The sequence below is a fragment of the Crotalus tigris genome, unplaced genomic scaffold (assembly GCF_016545835.1).
Source record: "Crotalus tigris isolate CLP2741 ecotype Arizona unplaced genomic scaffold, ASM1654583v1 scf7180000018350.1424685, whole genome shotgun sequence".
Taxonomy (NCBI): Eukaryota; Metazoa; Chordata; class Lepidosauria; order Squamata; family Viperidae; genus Crotalus; species Crotalus tigris.
In genome coordinates, this window is record NW_024096959.1 from 1,404,732 (window position 1) to 1,419,802 (window position 15,071).

Here is a 15,071-nt window from a genome sequence, read left to right on the forward strand (position 1 = left end):
ACATTTTTATTTTTGAGCTTAGCATGCAACAACTTAAATGTGACATGTTTTATTGTAACAAAATATTACAAATGTTCTAACCATAAAAAGTGGAAATTCAGAGCAAGCTCTTTGCTCCTGTCTCTTTCATCTTATGGCCCAAAGGATAGATACAATAGTGCTTAATGCACCCTGTAACCAATTGGCTAATTTATCAAAATATCAGTCAGATTACGTTTAAAATGTTTTTGACAGCTTCAGATTTCCAACATGCATTTTTCAATTGATGGTGACAAAGTTTTTTGGAGTAAATATGAGTATACTGTTGATGCGTCTTTAATCTCAAATTTCTTTTTGTGAAAATCGGTGGTTATTAGAAAAATGTGCAGCTCCTTTAAGGAAATATTGACGTGGGTGGGATCTCAGATTTCCTTTAGTTCCACAAGTCTATTCACCTTTTGTTTTCCCTAAAAATAATGCTGAAAGGTAAATGCTTTAATGTTGATTGCTGTTTCAGTCATCCAGGATGCAGGTCTAATCAGCTGATGAAACATGGGTTATGTTTTTGTTTTATTTTCCATTTGCTATTATCTAGGATTAGCTGCCAAAAAGCAAAAGGCTGCAGCTTTATTTCATAGAATAGTTTGTTTCACTTGATTCTGAATGCAAAGGAATAGAAAAGGCTGCTTTCTCAAAGCTGTATAGCATTTTTGTTTTTGTTTTTTTTTGTTTCTTTTCTATTTATTCATTTGTTTTTCGTTACTTGTAATGCATCAGTGCCATTTTGAGAGTAGCTCTGTATGATTGATAGGGTATTTCCAATAACACCTGCATATGAAGCATCATGTTGTAAGTCTTATAGGCATAGAAAGAACAGCAAAACTCTAATTGGCACCAGAATTTCCATCACTAGGCAATGAGGCTGTTCAGTGAAATACCACATGACTGTATTTGTTAGCAATAGCAGTTTTGTTAATACTGGTTGCTGTCATTAGGCCAGGACCATACCATGCCATTAATCCAGGACCTCACACTTCTGCCTTGATGCGCTGGTCTTCAATTCTCCCATCTGTCTGTCTATCCCCATTTCTGCCTTTTTGGCCAACGTGCATTCCACTCTACTGTCTTGCACTCTGCTTGCACCCCTTCCACCCTGGACCCCACTGCTCTGTACTCCTTCTTGCACCCTTGCTGCCCCCTACTGACCTTCTCTGTTTTCTTCCTCCTGCTACTGATCAGGCAAGCCTGGCCTGGCCCTTCGTGAGGGAGCTGCTGGCTGCATGAGGCGACTTCCCAAGTTGTGTGTGGCCAAGGCCTCATGGCCGGTAACTGCTTCATGAAGGGCCAAACCAGGCAAGACTCATCAGCAGTGGGAGGAAGAAGATAGCAAAAGTCAGTTGGAGGCAGCAGGGGTGTGGAAGAGCAGGGCAGTGGGTGCAGCTGGGACAGCAAAGTGGCTAAAATGGCAGAGATGGGGGTGGGGGGGAATGAAGATAGCCATATGAGGGAAGTTGAAGTACATCTTGCATTGGTAAATGTGGACAGGCTGCTCAGCATCTGCATTTTATCATGTGACTGGGGGGGAATTGCAATGCCTATAACTTCAAGGATCATGAATACATATTTGTTCAGTACCGTCGCAGTTTCAAACAGTTCTTGAACAAGTGGTTGTTAAGTGAGGACTTCATGTAGAGGAGAATTCAGAATAGCTTTACATATGTTTTCTTGGTTATGAATATTGTATTTACTGCTTTCTCTTCTTCTTCCTCTTTCATAAATGATATTCAGATGAAGTGTTTAACATTTAAAAAAATCCAAACAAACAATGAAGATCCATAATGCTTGATTTTTTTATGGTGGGGAAATTAGCTAGCTACAAATAATTGCTCGAAATAGCAACATAACTCTAAGTATCAGGAAATACTTTGCTGCAGTGCAATCTAGTAAGTACAAAGCCTTTTTGGAAGCCAAAGCACTGATCAGTAATGAAGATAAAGCACTGCTTTTTATTGAGACCAAGGGGTTTTCTTGGTGCATTGAATCCATTATCTTTGTTCTTGCAGCTGTCCCATTTCCTCCAAGCCATCGGCTCACAGCGAAGGAAGTGTTTGACAATGATGGAAAACCCCGAGTGGATATCCTAAAGGCACACCTTATGAAGGAAGGAAGGCTGGAAGAAAGTGTTGCTTTGAGAATAATAACAGAGGGTGCTTCGATTCTGCGCCAGGAAAAAAATTTGCTGGATATAGATGCCCCAGTTACTGGTGAGTACAAATAAACACTGAAGCGGTAACAGGAAATCTCCTCTATCATGATTATAGAATGTTTGGTTTAGGGCATAATAAGCCATTACAAAAATGTTGCTTCACTCCATGCTATAATGCACAAACTGTAGCAGAATGTCTCATATATTATGGTAATCAGTCTTTGAGGGATTGGAATCTGCACCTCAGTGTTCTGATTGTTGGTCAAGCTGTAGTAGACTTTCCTGTCACACTGAAATTATCAGAAAGGGTAGGACCTTTACTCTTGATTTGGGGGCAGGTTCTAAAGAGCAAAGATGAGAACAAAGGTTTTCACCTTAATTTTAATCTTTAATCAAAATAGAGCTGGAAGGGACCTTGGAGATCTTCTAGTCCAGCCCCCTGCTCAAGCAGGAGATCCCATAACATTTTAGACAGATGATTGTCCAGTCTTTTCTTAAAAACCTCCAGTGATGAAGTACCCACAACTTCTGAGGGCAAGATGTTCCACTGGTTAATTGTTCTCACAGTTAGGAAGTTTCTCCTTAATTCCAGGTTCTTTCTCTCCTTGATTAGTTTCCATCTGTTGTTTCTTGTTCTTGCCTTCTGGTGTTTTCAAAAATAAGTGGACCTCCTCTTCTTTGTGGCAGATCTTCAAATACTGATATGGTGCTATCATTTTACCCCTAGTCCTTTTCTCTAGATTAGCCAATATCCAATTCTTGCAACCATTCTTCATATGTTTCTGTCTCCAGGCTTTTAATCATCTTAATTGTTCTTCTTTGCACTTTTTTTTATACAACATCTTTTTTGTAATGTGACCAAAACTGGATACAGTATTCCAGGTGTGGTCTTACTAAGGATTTATAAAGCAATACTAATACTTCAGGAGATAACTCTTAAGACATACTGCTGAAGGGATTACATTTGGTAGCAGAATGCTTGACTGAGGTATGGGATAGAAAAGTTCAAAGGGCTACAGGATGGGCAAACGATCCTGAAGAAAGTCTACCCAAGTGACCATTAAGAAGTTAAGCTGACTTGATGACATAAGTGTGTAGAAATGGGAAGAGTTGCAACCAAAAGTTTTTCTGGCTCCATTTCCATCGATGGTTGGGGCCTGAAAATGCTGCCCCTAAAATCAGAAATTCTGCTAACCAAATTTAGGTTGAGTGCTGCCCTAGTATTGGATAGCCACAGACAAGTCTGCTGGCGGCAGAATTATAGCCTTTTGTGCATTATATTCTTCATTTTATGTTAGTGCTTTTTAACTAATTTTGAGTGGAACAGAAAGGTCTTTGTTGCATACAGAAAGGTCTGTTCTACAGTAGTAAATTGAGAAGTGAAGGAATGCTAGTATATTTGGATTGATTAATTAGGATCCAATACATCTTAAGTCAGGATTTTGTTTTCAGCAGAGGCTCATAAATGAATCTTGCCTAATAAAGCTCTATTTATCTAATAATGTAAGATTTATTGAAGCTGTTTTTTTTAGATGAAATGCTGAAAAAAAAAGCATGGTGATCTGTAATTAATTAGGATTGAATGAAGTGATTTATTTGTAACTTTGACATCTCGTCTTTTCCCATCTTAGTCAAGGGAAAATGTAATGGGTGTCTTCCTTCAAATTGTTGTAGTGGAAAATTTCCATTGCTTCCTATGGGAAAATACTATCTCCAATTGTGGCTTTATCCTGTTCTAGAATTCATGTACCTTGGCTTAATCCCTGTCTTATGCCTTCCTATCATTTTCAGTAATCCCAAGGTGCTGCAACTAGTGTACATTTGGGGATTGAATCTTGCATTAATAATCCCCAACTGTCCCAGGAAGACTTAGTTAACCATCAACAAGAGCCTTCTAGTCTCTTAGAGTCTTCCAGTCTCTTTAGACATGCTGAACCAAGGGGATTCAATCACCTGCTTTCAACTGTTTACAGTTATATCTCTGGAGGTGAGCAAGATCAGCTGGGCAGCTTAGAATGCAGCTATAATCCCTACAGATCATTGACATTCTACAAAGCTTCCACTGTGCTCGTATGCAAATTAATGCAAAATTTCTACAGAATTAAATGTAATCTAAGACACAAATAGTCCTTGTTTAATGATGATTTCTATCACTACATGATATGGTTGTAAAACACAATGTCACATGACTGCATCACTAAGCAATGGCAACCCAACACTCCCCACTGCTGTTGTTAAGTAAGGATCATAGGTCATTAAGTGAGACCAGGGCAGCTTTGTAAACAGGCTGTTAGGGAAGTGAGGCAAATGTGCAGCCTGAGCATGCCTGAGCAGGGGGAGGATATGCAAGTGTGTGAGAGAGATACTATTGATCTTGCTGAGTTTCTTGTAGCCTTTGAAAGCATCAACCATGGACCATCTGCAAGAGTTGGAACCATTGTTTGGCAGCGATTCTGTCCTTCCTGAGTTACTGGTTTCAGTCAGCATATATGAGGAAGAAGAGGCCAAGTCTCAGAGCCCTTGAATATGGGGGGTGCCACAGTGCTCGGTCTCTCCCCCTCAGCTCTTAGTGTATTTAAGATCTCTGAATCTTAAAGATGAAGAAGTAGAGCCTGTCTTGTACTGACACAAAATCCCTTTTTTGCCTGAGAAGCGACTAGAATTCAGGATCTCCTGGTTTCTAGTCTAACCACAGTACCAAATTAGCTTTACACTTTTTAATTTTTTAAAAAAATTATGCACTTTTTTTCTTTTTACAGGCATAAATAAAAGTAACCTGACTCCCAGAGTTTGAGGTCTGTTAAAGGAGAGTAAGAGATCAAAGTATCAGTATGATATAGTGGAGGTTTATTGTAAGATTTGGCCAATAGTATCCTTTTCTTTCTTTGTGAAAATGACACATTTTTGTCAGTAAATTTTTGTCTCTCTATAAAAAGTAAAGGTAAAAGTTTCCTCTGTCCTGTCATGTCCGACTCTAAGGGATGGTGCTCATCTCTGTTTCCTAGCTGAGGGAGCCAGTGTTGTCTGAAGATGCTTCCGTGGTCATGTGGCCAGCATATAGCAATAAATACAAAAGGCTAATGAAATGAAAGTTAAAAACACATAATTTTTGTAATGGAGAGCCACAGAGTTCTTCCGGTAGCGGGACAATGATCGGATGATCTAAGGAAGCGGTACCAGTTTACATGATAAAGGACTGAGAAAACGGACAAACAATATTGAAAAAAAGCAATAAATTCACTTATTCTGCTTCATTGCTCTTCTAAAGCAGACATGCCCATTAACCAGTCATTGTGCCTTAATTCTGTGAGCTTTACTAGCTATCATTCCTTAATCCAGGGGATGCTTACATCATAACAGCTGTTCCTCTCCAGCTGCTTATTCCCTAGATGCATTGACCTCTGCTCCCTCACAACAGACAGCTGAGATTCTTCAGTTTTCTACAAGTTCTGATTTTGCAAGGCCTCACTAGCTCCTCATCAGAAGACTGTTTAGCTGCCCCAACTTACGCAACAGTTCTTTTAAATTGTTTTATTTATACTCAGCAAAAATCCAAAATACAATGCACTAAATAGTTAAAGATTTTTAAAAAGGGAGCGGAGGAGGACAAAAGATGACTATTTTAAAAAATATTTGAATTTTCATGATCCATTTTTCAGGAGAAGATGCTATTTTTTAATGTTTTCATTTTTTTTCTAACATGATTTATAACTTCTGACTTAAATCTCAAAATGAAATAGTATCCATAAGTGCAGGAAAGTAATACTAATTAGATTTTTTGACAGTGTTCAGAATATATGTAAGCTTCCAGTTTAATATATAGAACGTATAGCTCTGCAGATTTGCTTAATATTTTATATGGCTCGGTACATATGTGCTTTTATTCTTTGTTCTATCATGATTAGTGAGTGGCTTCCATTGTTTTATTGTAAATTAGTATTTTAAATTAAGGAAATGAGCATTTTTACAAGTACTTGTTGGACCTATGCAAGAATTCTATTGAAGCAGATGACTTTCTGGGTGAGAATTTTGAATTTTTTTATCAGCAGCTGTTTGAATGTTACTGTGAGCCAGAAGAAAAACGTGAAAAGGAGACTTTTTATAACAAATTAAGAATTAAGCCCATGTGCTTAGGGTTCACCAAGAAATTAAAACTAGCAACTGAAAATAATAACAATCTCAAAACAACTGGAACAGGACTTGAACATCATCAAAATTGACAAATTCACCTTCTGTCAATTGCAAAAAGGTGGATTTACTAGGGACAGATTATATCCTGTGACAGTAATTGTAATACCATCAAACAACAGACTCAGCCTATCCCAGGTTGGTTGAAGAAAAAGATGGAGGGGTTAATTCTGGCAGCACAAGACCAAGCCTTAAGAACATATGCATATAAAGCCAGAATAGAAGGCATTATGTGACTTTTAGGAACTGACAAAATGTGCATACGAACATACAAAACCATATTATTTTGCTTTTTTCATATTGTTCCATTTACTTCAAAATGAATTGAAACTTTAGCCCTGCTCCAAATGTTTGGATATCTTAGAGAATTGTCCTCTCATATCTTCTTTCCCAGGATTTAGGTTAACTTCAGCAGTTCTTCATGTGGTGGAATTAAGCTGTTTAGGTTAGATAAGAGAAGCTATTTTCCAATAAAATCTTGTGTGGCTCACTTGGATCTCAAGTGCTTACTTGGATCTTGTTTCTTCATTGGTTAAGCAATTACTTCTGTCCCAGGCGTGTTTGCTGTTAATTTTTTGTCTTAAATATACTTGTTATACTAAGTATACAAGTTTTTATATTCATTATTTTAATTTTTTTCTCTTTTCTTTATTTATATGCTGTTTTTACTGTTCTACTGTTTTAATATTTTAAGTTATTTGCAATCTGTCCAGAGGTCTCTGATTACTAGGTGGCATTTAAATTACAGTAAATGTTGCAATTAACAGAGCTTCTATTGTGTCCCCTATGAAATTGCCCAATTGTTAAGCTTATCTTTGAAGAAGCTCTCCTCCATCTTTCCATAACGTCAGACAGGCCCATGGCTGACCTTTTTGTTTTAGATGGTTTAACTATGCTCACATATTCATCCCAGATATGTCTTGTCTTTATTCTGAAAGGTATACCAGAAAGCTTCATTCTTGCTTCCAAGCTGTCCAACTGATTTACAAACAATTAACAATTGTTAACAATTGCTACATTTACCTGAAATGAAGGTAATTCTGAATTTAAAATGATCCCTTCATGTTTCAAAAGAGAAGATTAGACAGGATTGTCTTATTTACTAGTTTCATATTTTACTTTTTGTGTTAATTCAAGGCAATTCTACTTCAAAGTAAATCAAATGGGGAAAAAGGAGGTTCCTTCTAAGATAGAGAAAACATTCTTCATTCAAATAGAAAACACATTCTGTAAATGAACCAGCACTATACTTTTGTGAAATATATGTGTCATTGAAGATTTATACTAGTTCTCATGACTGACTGGACAATTCTGGGAGTTGAAGTCCATGCGTCTTAAAATTGCCAAGGCTGGAAACCCTGCACTGCATTTCTTTTTCTTTTGACATATGCCAGGGGTCTTCAAACTTGGCAACTTTAAGACTTGTGGACTTCAACTCCCAGAATTCCTCAGCCAGCCCAGACTGGCTGAGGAATTCTGAGAGTTGAAGTCCACAAGTCTTAAAGTTGCCAAGTTTAAAGATCCTTGACATATACAAACCGAGGCAAAGTGTTTGATACTGATACTGTTTCCCAGCTTCTATGCATTCACTGAAACTTTTGAAGTAAACTCACATCAAGTGGAACATGGAACATGGGGAACAGCAAGGAAGGGGGGTAGGGTTGTAATAGTACAGGTAGGTATCATATTGGGTAGCCACTGAAGATTTACTACAGAGATATTTAGGCTTGTGAATGTGAAAAAAAAATCATAAAATTGGAATGACCATTGCAGTCATCATACTGCTGCTTGCTGTACATAATTTCTCTTCCCCCCCCCCCCCAAAAAAATTGCAGCTCTTTCAGAAGCATTTTCTCTTTGTATTCCTGTTCAAATAATGGGTTGTTTTTTCCTGGCCCTACCATTTCTCATTTGAGAAGCTGCTGACAGTTAAGCCTCCTCTCCCTTCCTCAAGTTTCTCCATTGTGTATTACTTCCTCTTTTCCTCCAGTCTATTGGAAGTATGAAGCAGCCATAGGGGTTAAAGTTGCTTTCAGTTATAATGCCAAATTTGGCAACTTGAAACATTTGCAAATAGGACATGAGCTATAACATTTTTATGAGGCAATATCACTTTAGGCTTGCATTTTTCATGGTTTGAAAGCAACACAGAACAGAAATTGGGGGGGGGGGTATTAAAATGGCTTTAAAGAAATATAGTAGGAAAGTCCCTATTAAACTTCTATGAAAAAGAATTCAAAAAGTTGAAACAAAAATGGAGCTTGTTGATAGTAAAATAGAAGGGATGATACAGAAATCTGATCAAGTAAGTAGGGAGTTGACTGAATCTATTGCTTTTCTGGAAATGAACAAAGTTTCGTTTTGTTTAAGATTTCAAAATATTGTTGAGGAAAAGGAGGAAGATTTGGGAGAAAAGATGGCACAGATTTTAGCGGTGATTTTAGGTAAAGAAAAATTGGAAGTAAAAAGAGACATGGATGAAACATATAGAGTATACACAAATTATGCACAAAGGCATAGATTGGCGAGAGAGGTTCATATAAGGTTTACTAGAAGATCAATAAGGGATGTGTGAGGACCCACCCCACTTTGCATCTTAAGAAGACAGAACTCTTGGAATAATTCTTCCAACAGGAATCCTTTATTAAGAGAAAATGGTTGCAGGCATGCTAGACAGGACTTGGGGTTCAAGCTCTCCCATTCAAGGTTTTAAGGGGTTCCCCAGTAGTCCCACCCAATCAACCCCCCTTCCAGTGATAGTTTCAAGTATCACAATTCCATCCCCTTTCTTCTTCCGTCTGGATGGAGACTTCAGATAACTACATGAAAGGCAATTACTCTTCTTTGATATGTTAAAGCTTAGAGGCCACAATAAACACACATTCAGTCCTTTGAAGTGTGCTGAAGGAAGTGAGGGCCATAAAGCCCCTTTGCTCTCCCCCTTTTCTCCCTCTTATGGCAGAATCCAGAGAAGGCAGAATTGGGAGTTTCTATGTTTGATAATTAAAGATGAAATATAATTGGATTCTGACATCCGGCCCCTCTTAACAATAAGAGAGATCCACCTGAAAGAAAACACAAGTAAAAAATTTAGTTAGGCTTGTTAGGATACTCTGTGTGAAACTTCTTCAATAGCTTCGGGGCTCTGACGTGACGTTTATGGACCCACTCATTTTGTGAGGCAGGGAGGTGTTTCCAGGCAACTAGGTACTGAGTTGTTCCACGATATCTCCTAGAGTCAAGGATCTCTTTTATTTCGAAGTGTTGTTCCCCCTCCACCATGATTGGAGGTGGTGGGGGGGGGATTTTTGGCCGTAGAGGTGACTGATGCTCTCTTTTCAGCAAGCTGCAATGAAAAATTGGGTGTATTTGCCTGAGGTTTTTGGGTAATTCTAATTCTACTGTTACTGGATTTATGATCCTTTTAATTGGAAAAGGTCCTATATATTTTGGTCCAAGTTTTTTACAGGGCTGTAGGGACTTTAGGTATTTTGTAGATAAGTACACCATTTCTCCTATAATGAATGGTGTAGGCTCAACCCTTTTTTTATCGGCTTGTGCTTTGTATGCCCGCCTAGCTTCATCTAGTGATTTTCTGACTATTGGCCAGGTGTTTTGTAGGCTTTCCATCCATTCTTTCAGTGAAGGGATCGTTGGTTCTTTTGGGGTTAACTCTGGCATAGGGTTGAAACTTTGGCCGTTGGCTATTTGAAAAGGAGTGTAGCCTGTGCTGGAGTGGACTGCATTATTGTAGGCAACTTCTGCAAAAGGAAGTAAGTCCGTCCAATCACTCTGTTGGAAATTTAAAAAACATCTCAAATATTGCTCAAGTACCGACTGGCAGCGTTCCGCTTGTCCATCTGTCTGAGGGTGATGGCTAGATGTCAGTCCCTGAGTGGTCCCTAAGAGGGATAAAAATTCCTTCCAAAATGTAGACGTAAATTGCACTCCCCTATCAGAGATGATGCGTTGGGGTGCCCCGTGCAATCTGTAAATGTGCTGGATAAAAAGTTTTGCTAAGGCCTTTGCAGTGGGAATTTTTTGGCAAGGGATAAAGTGCACCTGTTTGGAAAATAGGTCCGTGACTGTCCAGATAACAGTATTCCCATTGCTTTCAGGCAATTCCACTATAAAATCCATGGCTATTTCCCTCCAGGGGGCTGAGGGACTTGCCACTGGTTGTAACAGCCCTGGCGATTTCCCTTGCAACCTCTTTGCTGATGCACAGGTTGGGCAGCTGGCAACATAACTTTCTATGTCCTTTTTTATTGATGGCCACCAAAATTGCCGTTTAATTAAGTGTAAAGTTTTTACAAATCCAAAATGCCCTGCTGATTTTGTGTCATGGCAAAGTTGCATGAAAGTTAGTCTTTGAGTTGTTGGTATATATAACTTTTCCCCTACCCAAGGCAATCCGTCTCTCATTGTGCACACATGTTTGTTTTTCTGGAACCAATCATCTGTTTCCAAACTTTTTCTGAATTCAATCCCAGTTTGGCTGTCCAGTTGTGGTTTTATTTTGGCTTGGGTTCTTGTGGTTACTGGCGCTGCCAGTTGTGATTCTGCCATTATTGGTCTAGAGTCTGTGGTTCGTGCGCTGTTATATTGGGGCATGCGAGATAGTGCATCTGCCAGGAAGTTCTTTCTTCCTGGTAAATGTTTGAGCTTAAATTGGAATTGGTGAAAATGCTGGGACCAGCGGGCTTGTTTGGGATTGAGTTTCCTGGAAGTTTTCAGGGCTTCTAAATTTTTGTGATCAGTCCATACCTGGAAGGGGATTTTGTTGCCTTCCAGGAACTGTCGCCACGTGAGTAATGCCCAACGTATCCCATAAGCCTCCTTCTCCCATACGGGCCAGCGCTGTTCTGTTTCCGTGAGTTTCTTAGATGTATATGCACAGGGTTGCAATACTGCATCATCATTTTCTTGTAATAGCACAGCCCCCACTGCCACATCACTTGCATCTGCCTGTATTATGAAGGGTTTGTCCATGTCTGGGTGCCTTAGTACTGGTTCGGCAGAAAAAAGTCTCTTTAGTCTCTCAAACGCTGCTTGGCACTCCATTGTCCATTTTAGTGGCTGGCTAGGTTTTACTGAGGATGTTCCCTTCGTTTTTAGTAAGTTAGTGAGGGGCAAGGCTATCTGTGCAAATGAGGGGATGAATTGGCGGTAAAAATTTGCAAAGCCCAGGAAACTTTGTAGTTGCTTTCTTGTGCGGGGTGGTGCCCATTCTAATACTGCTCTGACCTTCTCTGGGTCCATTTCAATGCCCTGTGGGGATATGCGATAGCCTAGGTAGTCTATCCTTTCCTGGTGGAATTCGCATTTTGAGAGTTTGGCATATAGGTGAGCGGCTCGCAGCTTCTTTAAAACCGCTCTGACAAGTTTGACGTGTTCTTCTTTTGTTTCGGTAAAGATAAGAATGTCGTCCAAGTAAACAAGGACCCCCTTAAACAGGTGCTCCCTTAGAACGTCATTGATTAATTGCATAAAGACTGCAGGGCCCCCTTGTAATCCAAATGGCAAGACTTTGAATTGATAGCACCCCATGGGGCAGTTAAATGCAGTCTTCCATTCGTCCCCTTCCTTGATTCTCACTCGATAGTAAGCTTCCCTTAAGTCTAGTTTAGAAAAAATTTTCCCTTTCGATAGGTGTGACAGCATGTCTTTCATGAGGGGCAGCGGGTATAGGTTGCTTTCACTGATTGTATTCAGGGCCCTATAATCCACGCATAAACGTAAAGAGCCATCCTTCTTCTCTCTAAAAAGGACCGGGGCAGCCACTTTAGGCTTGGCTGGCTCAATGAAACCTCTCTCCAGGTTTTTTTTTTATAATCTTTCCATTTCCTCCTTCTCCTTTGGGCTCATGGAGTATAATCTGGGCTTCGGGAGTTTTGCCCCAGGCTTGAATTCAATGGTACAGTCTGTGGGTCGGTGGGGGGGAAGCTCATTCGCCCTCTCCTCACTGAAGACTTCAGCAAGGTCCCTATATTCCTCTGGTATTTCTGTTAATCTTTTTTCCTCTCCTATGGATGCTTTTTCTATTCTTGATTCTGGTAGCCTCCCTTGGGGTTTTAAGTCCATAGGGTCCCCCTTCGGGAATTTGATTTCTGTCGTCCTCCAATTTACCCAGGGGTTCCATTTTTTCAACCATTCCATCCCTAGAATCATTGGGCATTCCATACCTGGGGTCACCACAAACGTTAAGTCCTCTTCATGGTTGCCCAGGGAGAGATGTATTGGCAAAGTGGCTAGGGTAGCTGGCACCCCCCCTGCTATGGATCCATCTAGCTGGCCAAATGAGATTGGTTGTTCCAGTCTCCTGGATGGGATGCCCAGATTCCCCACTAGTGTTGGGCTAATGAGGCAGCGGGTACAGCCAGAGTCTATTAAGGCTTTCACCTTCACAGCTTCGGGCATGGGGGGGATTAATATAGTCACTGTTTTGAAGATGGGTGTGATGCATCCACTTACCAGGGGTTCGCCCTCCGAGCTGTCATCTGAGGCATCCACCGGCCCTGTGGTGTAGGCTGGAGTCCTTTCCCTTTGGTGAGCAGAGGTGGGGGTTTCTGCAATTTCCATCATTCTCATGGCCGTTTCTTTTGGCTTAGCTGAATACTTTCCGGGTTTGTTGATTGGGGATCTGTCTGGGTTGTGCTGGGGGGCCTTTGAGCGGCATTCTACAGCTCGATGCCCTTCTCTTCCGCACTTGAAACATCTCATTTGCTTCTTGGCTGTATCTGATGATTTCACCGGTTGGTGTGTCAGCTCAGGCGGGGGGCGGCTCCATTGTTTTCCTCGGCGGTGCCTCTTCAATATGTCGATCTCTGCTTCCTCTGCCAAGACGTACCATTCCTCAAGTCGATGTGGGTCCCCTCGGGGTAGGCAAGCATCATATAGATCATAGTTTAGTCCGTCTTTGAAATGGCCAAGGAGGATGTCTTCTGGCCAATTCAGTTTGCTGGCAATGGCCCGGAATTCTTGTGTATACTCAGCCACTGGGCGTTTGCCCTGCCTCATCGTTGTTATTTTTTCACGGGCTTTGCGATCAGCCAGGGGGTCTTCAAATCGTCTTCTCAAAGAGGACATGAAACGGTTGAAGTTACTGAGTTCTGGGGCATTGGAGTCATGCAAGTTCACTACCCAATCCGCAGCTGGTCCATCCAGGGCAGATTGCACGATCCGGATGCGGGCTTTGTCGCTGGGAATATCCTGCCCATATTCCTCCATGTAGCTGAGGACTTGGGTTAGGAAAAATCCCCAAGCGTGTTGGCTCCCCTTTGAATTTCACTTCCAACGGTGGACGTCTTGGAATGGATCGGTGCCTCTGTTGTGGGTGGTAGTGCCTTCCGTCCAGATTGCCATCTGTGGTCCGGTAGGGGGTGGGAGCTCCTGGATCAGTAGATGTCCCTGGGGTTGCAGGTTCCACGTTCCCCTCGGTGTCTCTCCCTTTGCGGCTCCAGGAACTGGGGCAGCCGTAGGGTTCAGTATTCTCCTCTCCTAGGGAGCTGAGAGTTCTCTTCATCAGGTCAATAGCTTTCTCTAGGATCCAGTCTGAGTACGGTGCCCAGCTTCCTCCCTCTTCACTTGCGTGCAGGGATTTCTCCATCTCCTGCTTCCATTCTGGTTGCTTGGTCCCCCGTCTCAGGGTCACCTTTCTTGATTCCTTTCCCCACTCACTTTTCTTTCCAACGCCCATCGACCAGCGAGGCTTGTGGTCCTGTGTCTCCACCACTTCTTCTCCTGAGGAATCTGGCCTCTCGGATCCCAACATCTGGCAAGGTTCCAACTGGGTCAGCGGCTCTCTTTCCAGGGAGTTTTCCCCCTCTTTTGCTCCATTGTCTGACATGGTAAATTTTTGCAAAATCCCCCGGCAAGGGTCTTCCTTCCAGGTGGATTAATTTTGCAAGTCCTGTCTAATGTGAGGACCCACCCCACTTTGCATCTTAAGAAGACAGAACTCTTGGAATAATTCTTCCAACAGGAATCCTTTATTAAGAGAAAATGGTTGCAGGCATGCTAGACAGGACTTGGGGTTCAAGCTCTCCCATTCAAGGTTTTAAGGGGTTCCCCAGTAGTCCCACCCAATCAACCCCCCTTCCAGTGATAGTTTCAAGTATCACAATTCCATCCCCTTTCTTCTTCCGTCTGGATGGAGACTTCAGATAACTACATGAAAGGCAATTACTCTTCTTTGATATGTTAAAGCTTAGAGGCCACAATAAACACACATTCAGTCCTTTGAAGTGTGCTGAAGGAAGTGAGGGCCATAAAGCCCCTTTGCTCTCCCCCTTTTCTCCCTCTTATGGCAGAATCCAGAGAAGGCAGAATTGGGAGTTTCTATGTTTGATAATTAAAGATGAAATATAATTGGATTCTGACAGGATGAAATATATAAAAAAACAAGAGACGAATCAATAATGTATAAGGGTAAAGAAATAATTGTATTAAAACAAATACCACGTAGTATACGAAATCAGAGACGAGAATACCAATTTTTAACAACTCAATTAAATATAAAGTCAAGTTTTGTTGGTTAATACCTGAAGGCATGCTTTTAACTTGGCAGGAGAAAAAATACAAGATAGATACACTTGAGAAAGCACAGGACTTTTATGAAAGTTACTTTTCACAAGGAGAAGAACAAGAAAGTAGGGAAGAGCTGGAGAGTAAAAGTTATGATGAAGCTCTATTAGAG

General features: G+C 41.0%; 1 protein-coding gene across 1 annotated transcript in view; it reads left to right on the top strand.

Annotated features, from left to right (window-relative positions):
- The window catches only part of LOC120311341 (serine/threonine-protein phosphatase 2B catalytic subunit alpha isoform-like), a 91,824-nt gene extending 89,552 nt beyond the window's left edge, over positions 1-2,272 (top strand). Inside the window, exon 2 of the mRNA XM_039350715.1 lies at positions 2,043-2,272. Coding sequence (XP_039206649.1) covers positions 2,043-2,257 — 215 coding nt within the window. The 3' untranslated portion in view covers positions 2,258-2,272. The remainder of the gene's footprint in view (positions 1-2,042) is intronic.
- Positions 2,273-15,071: the final 12,799 nt, after the last annotated feature.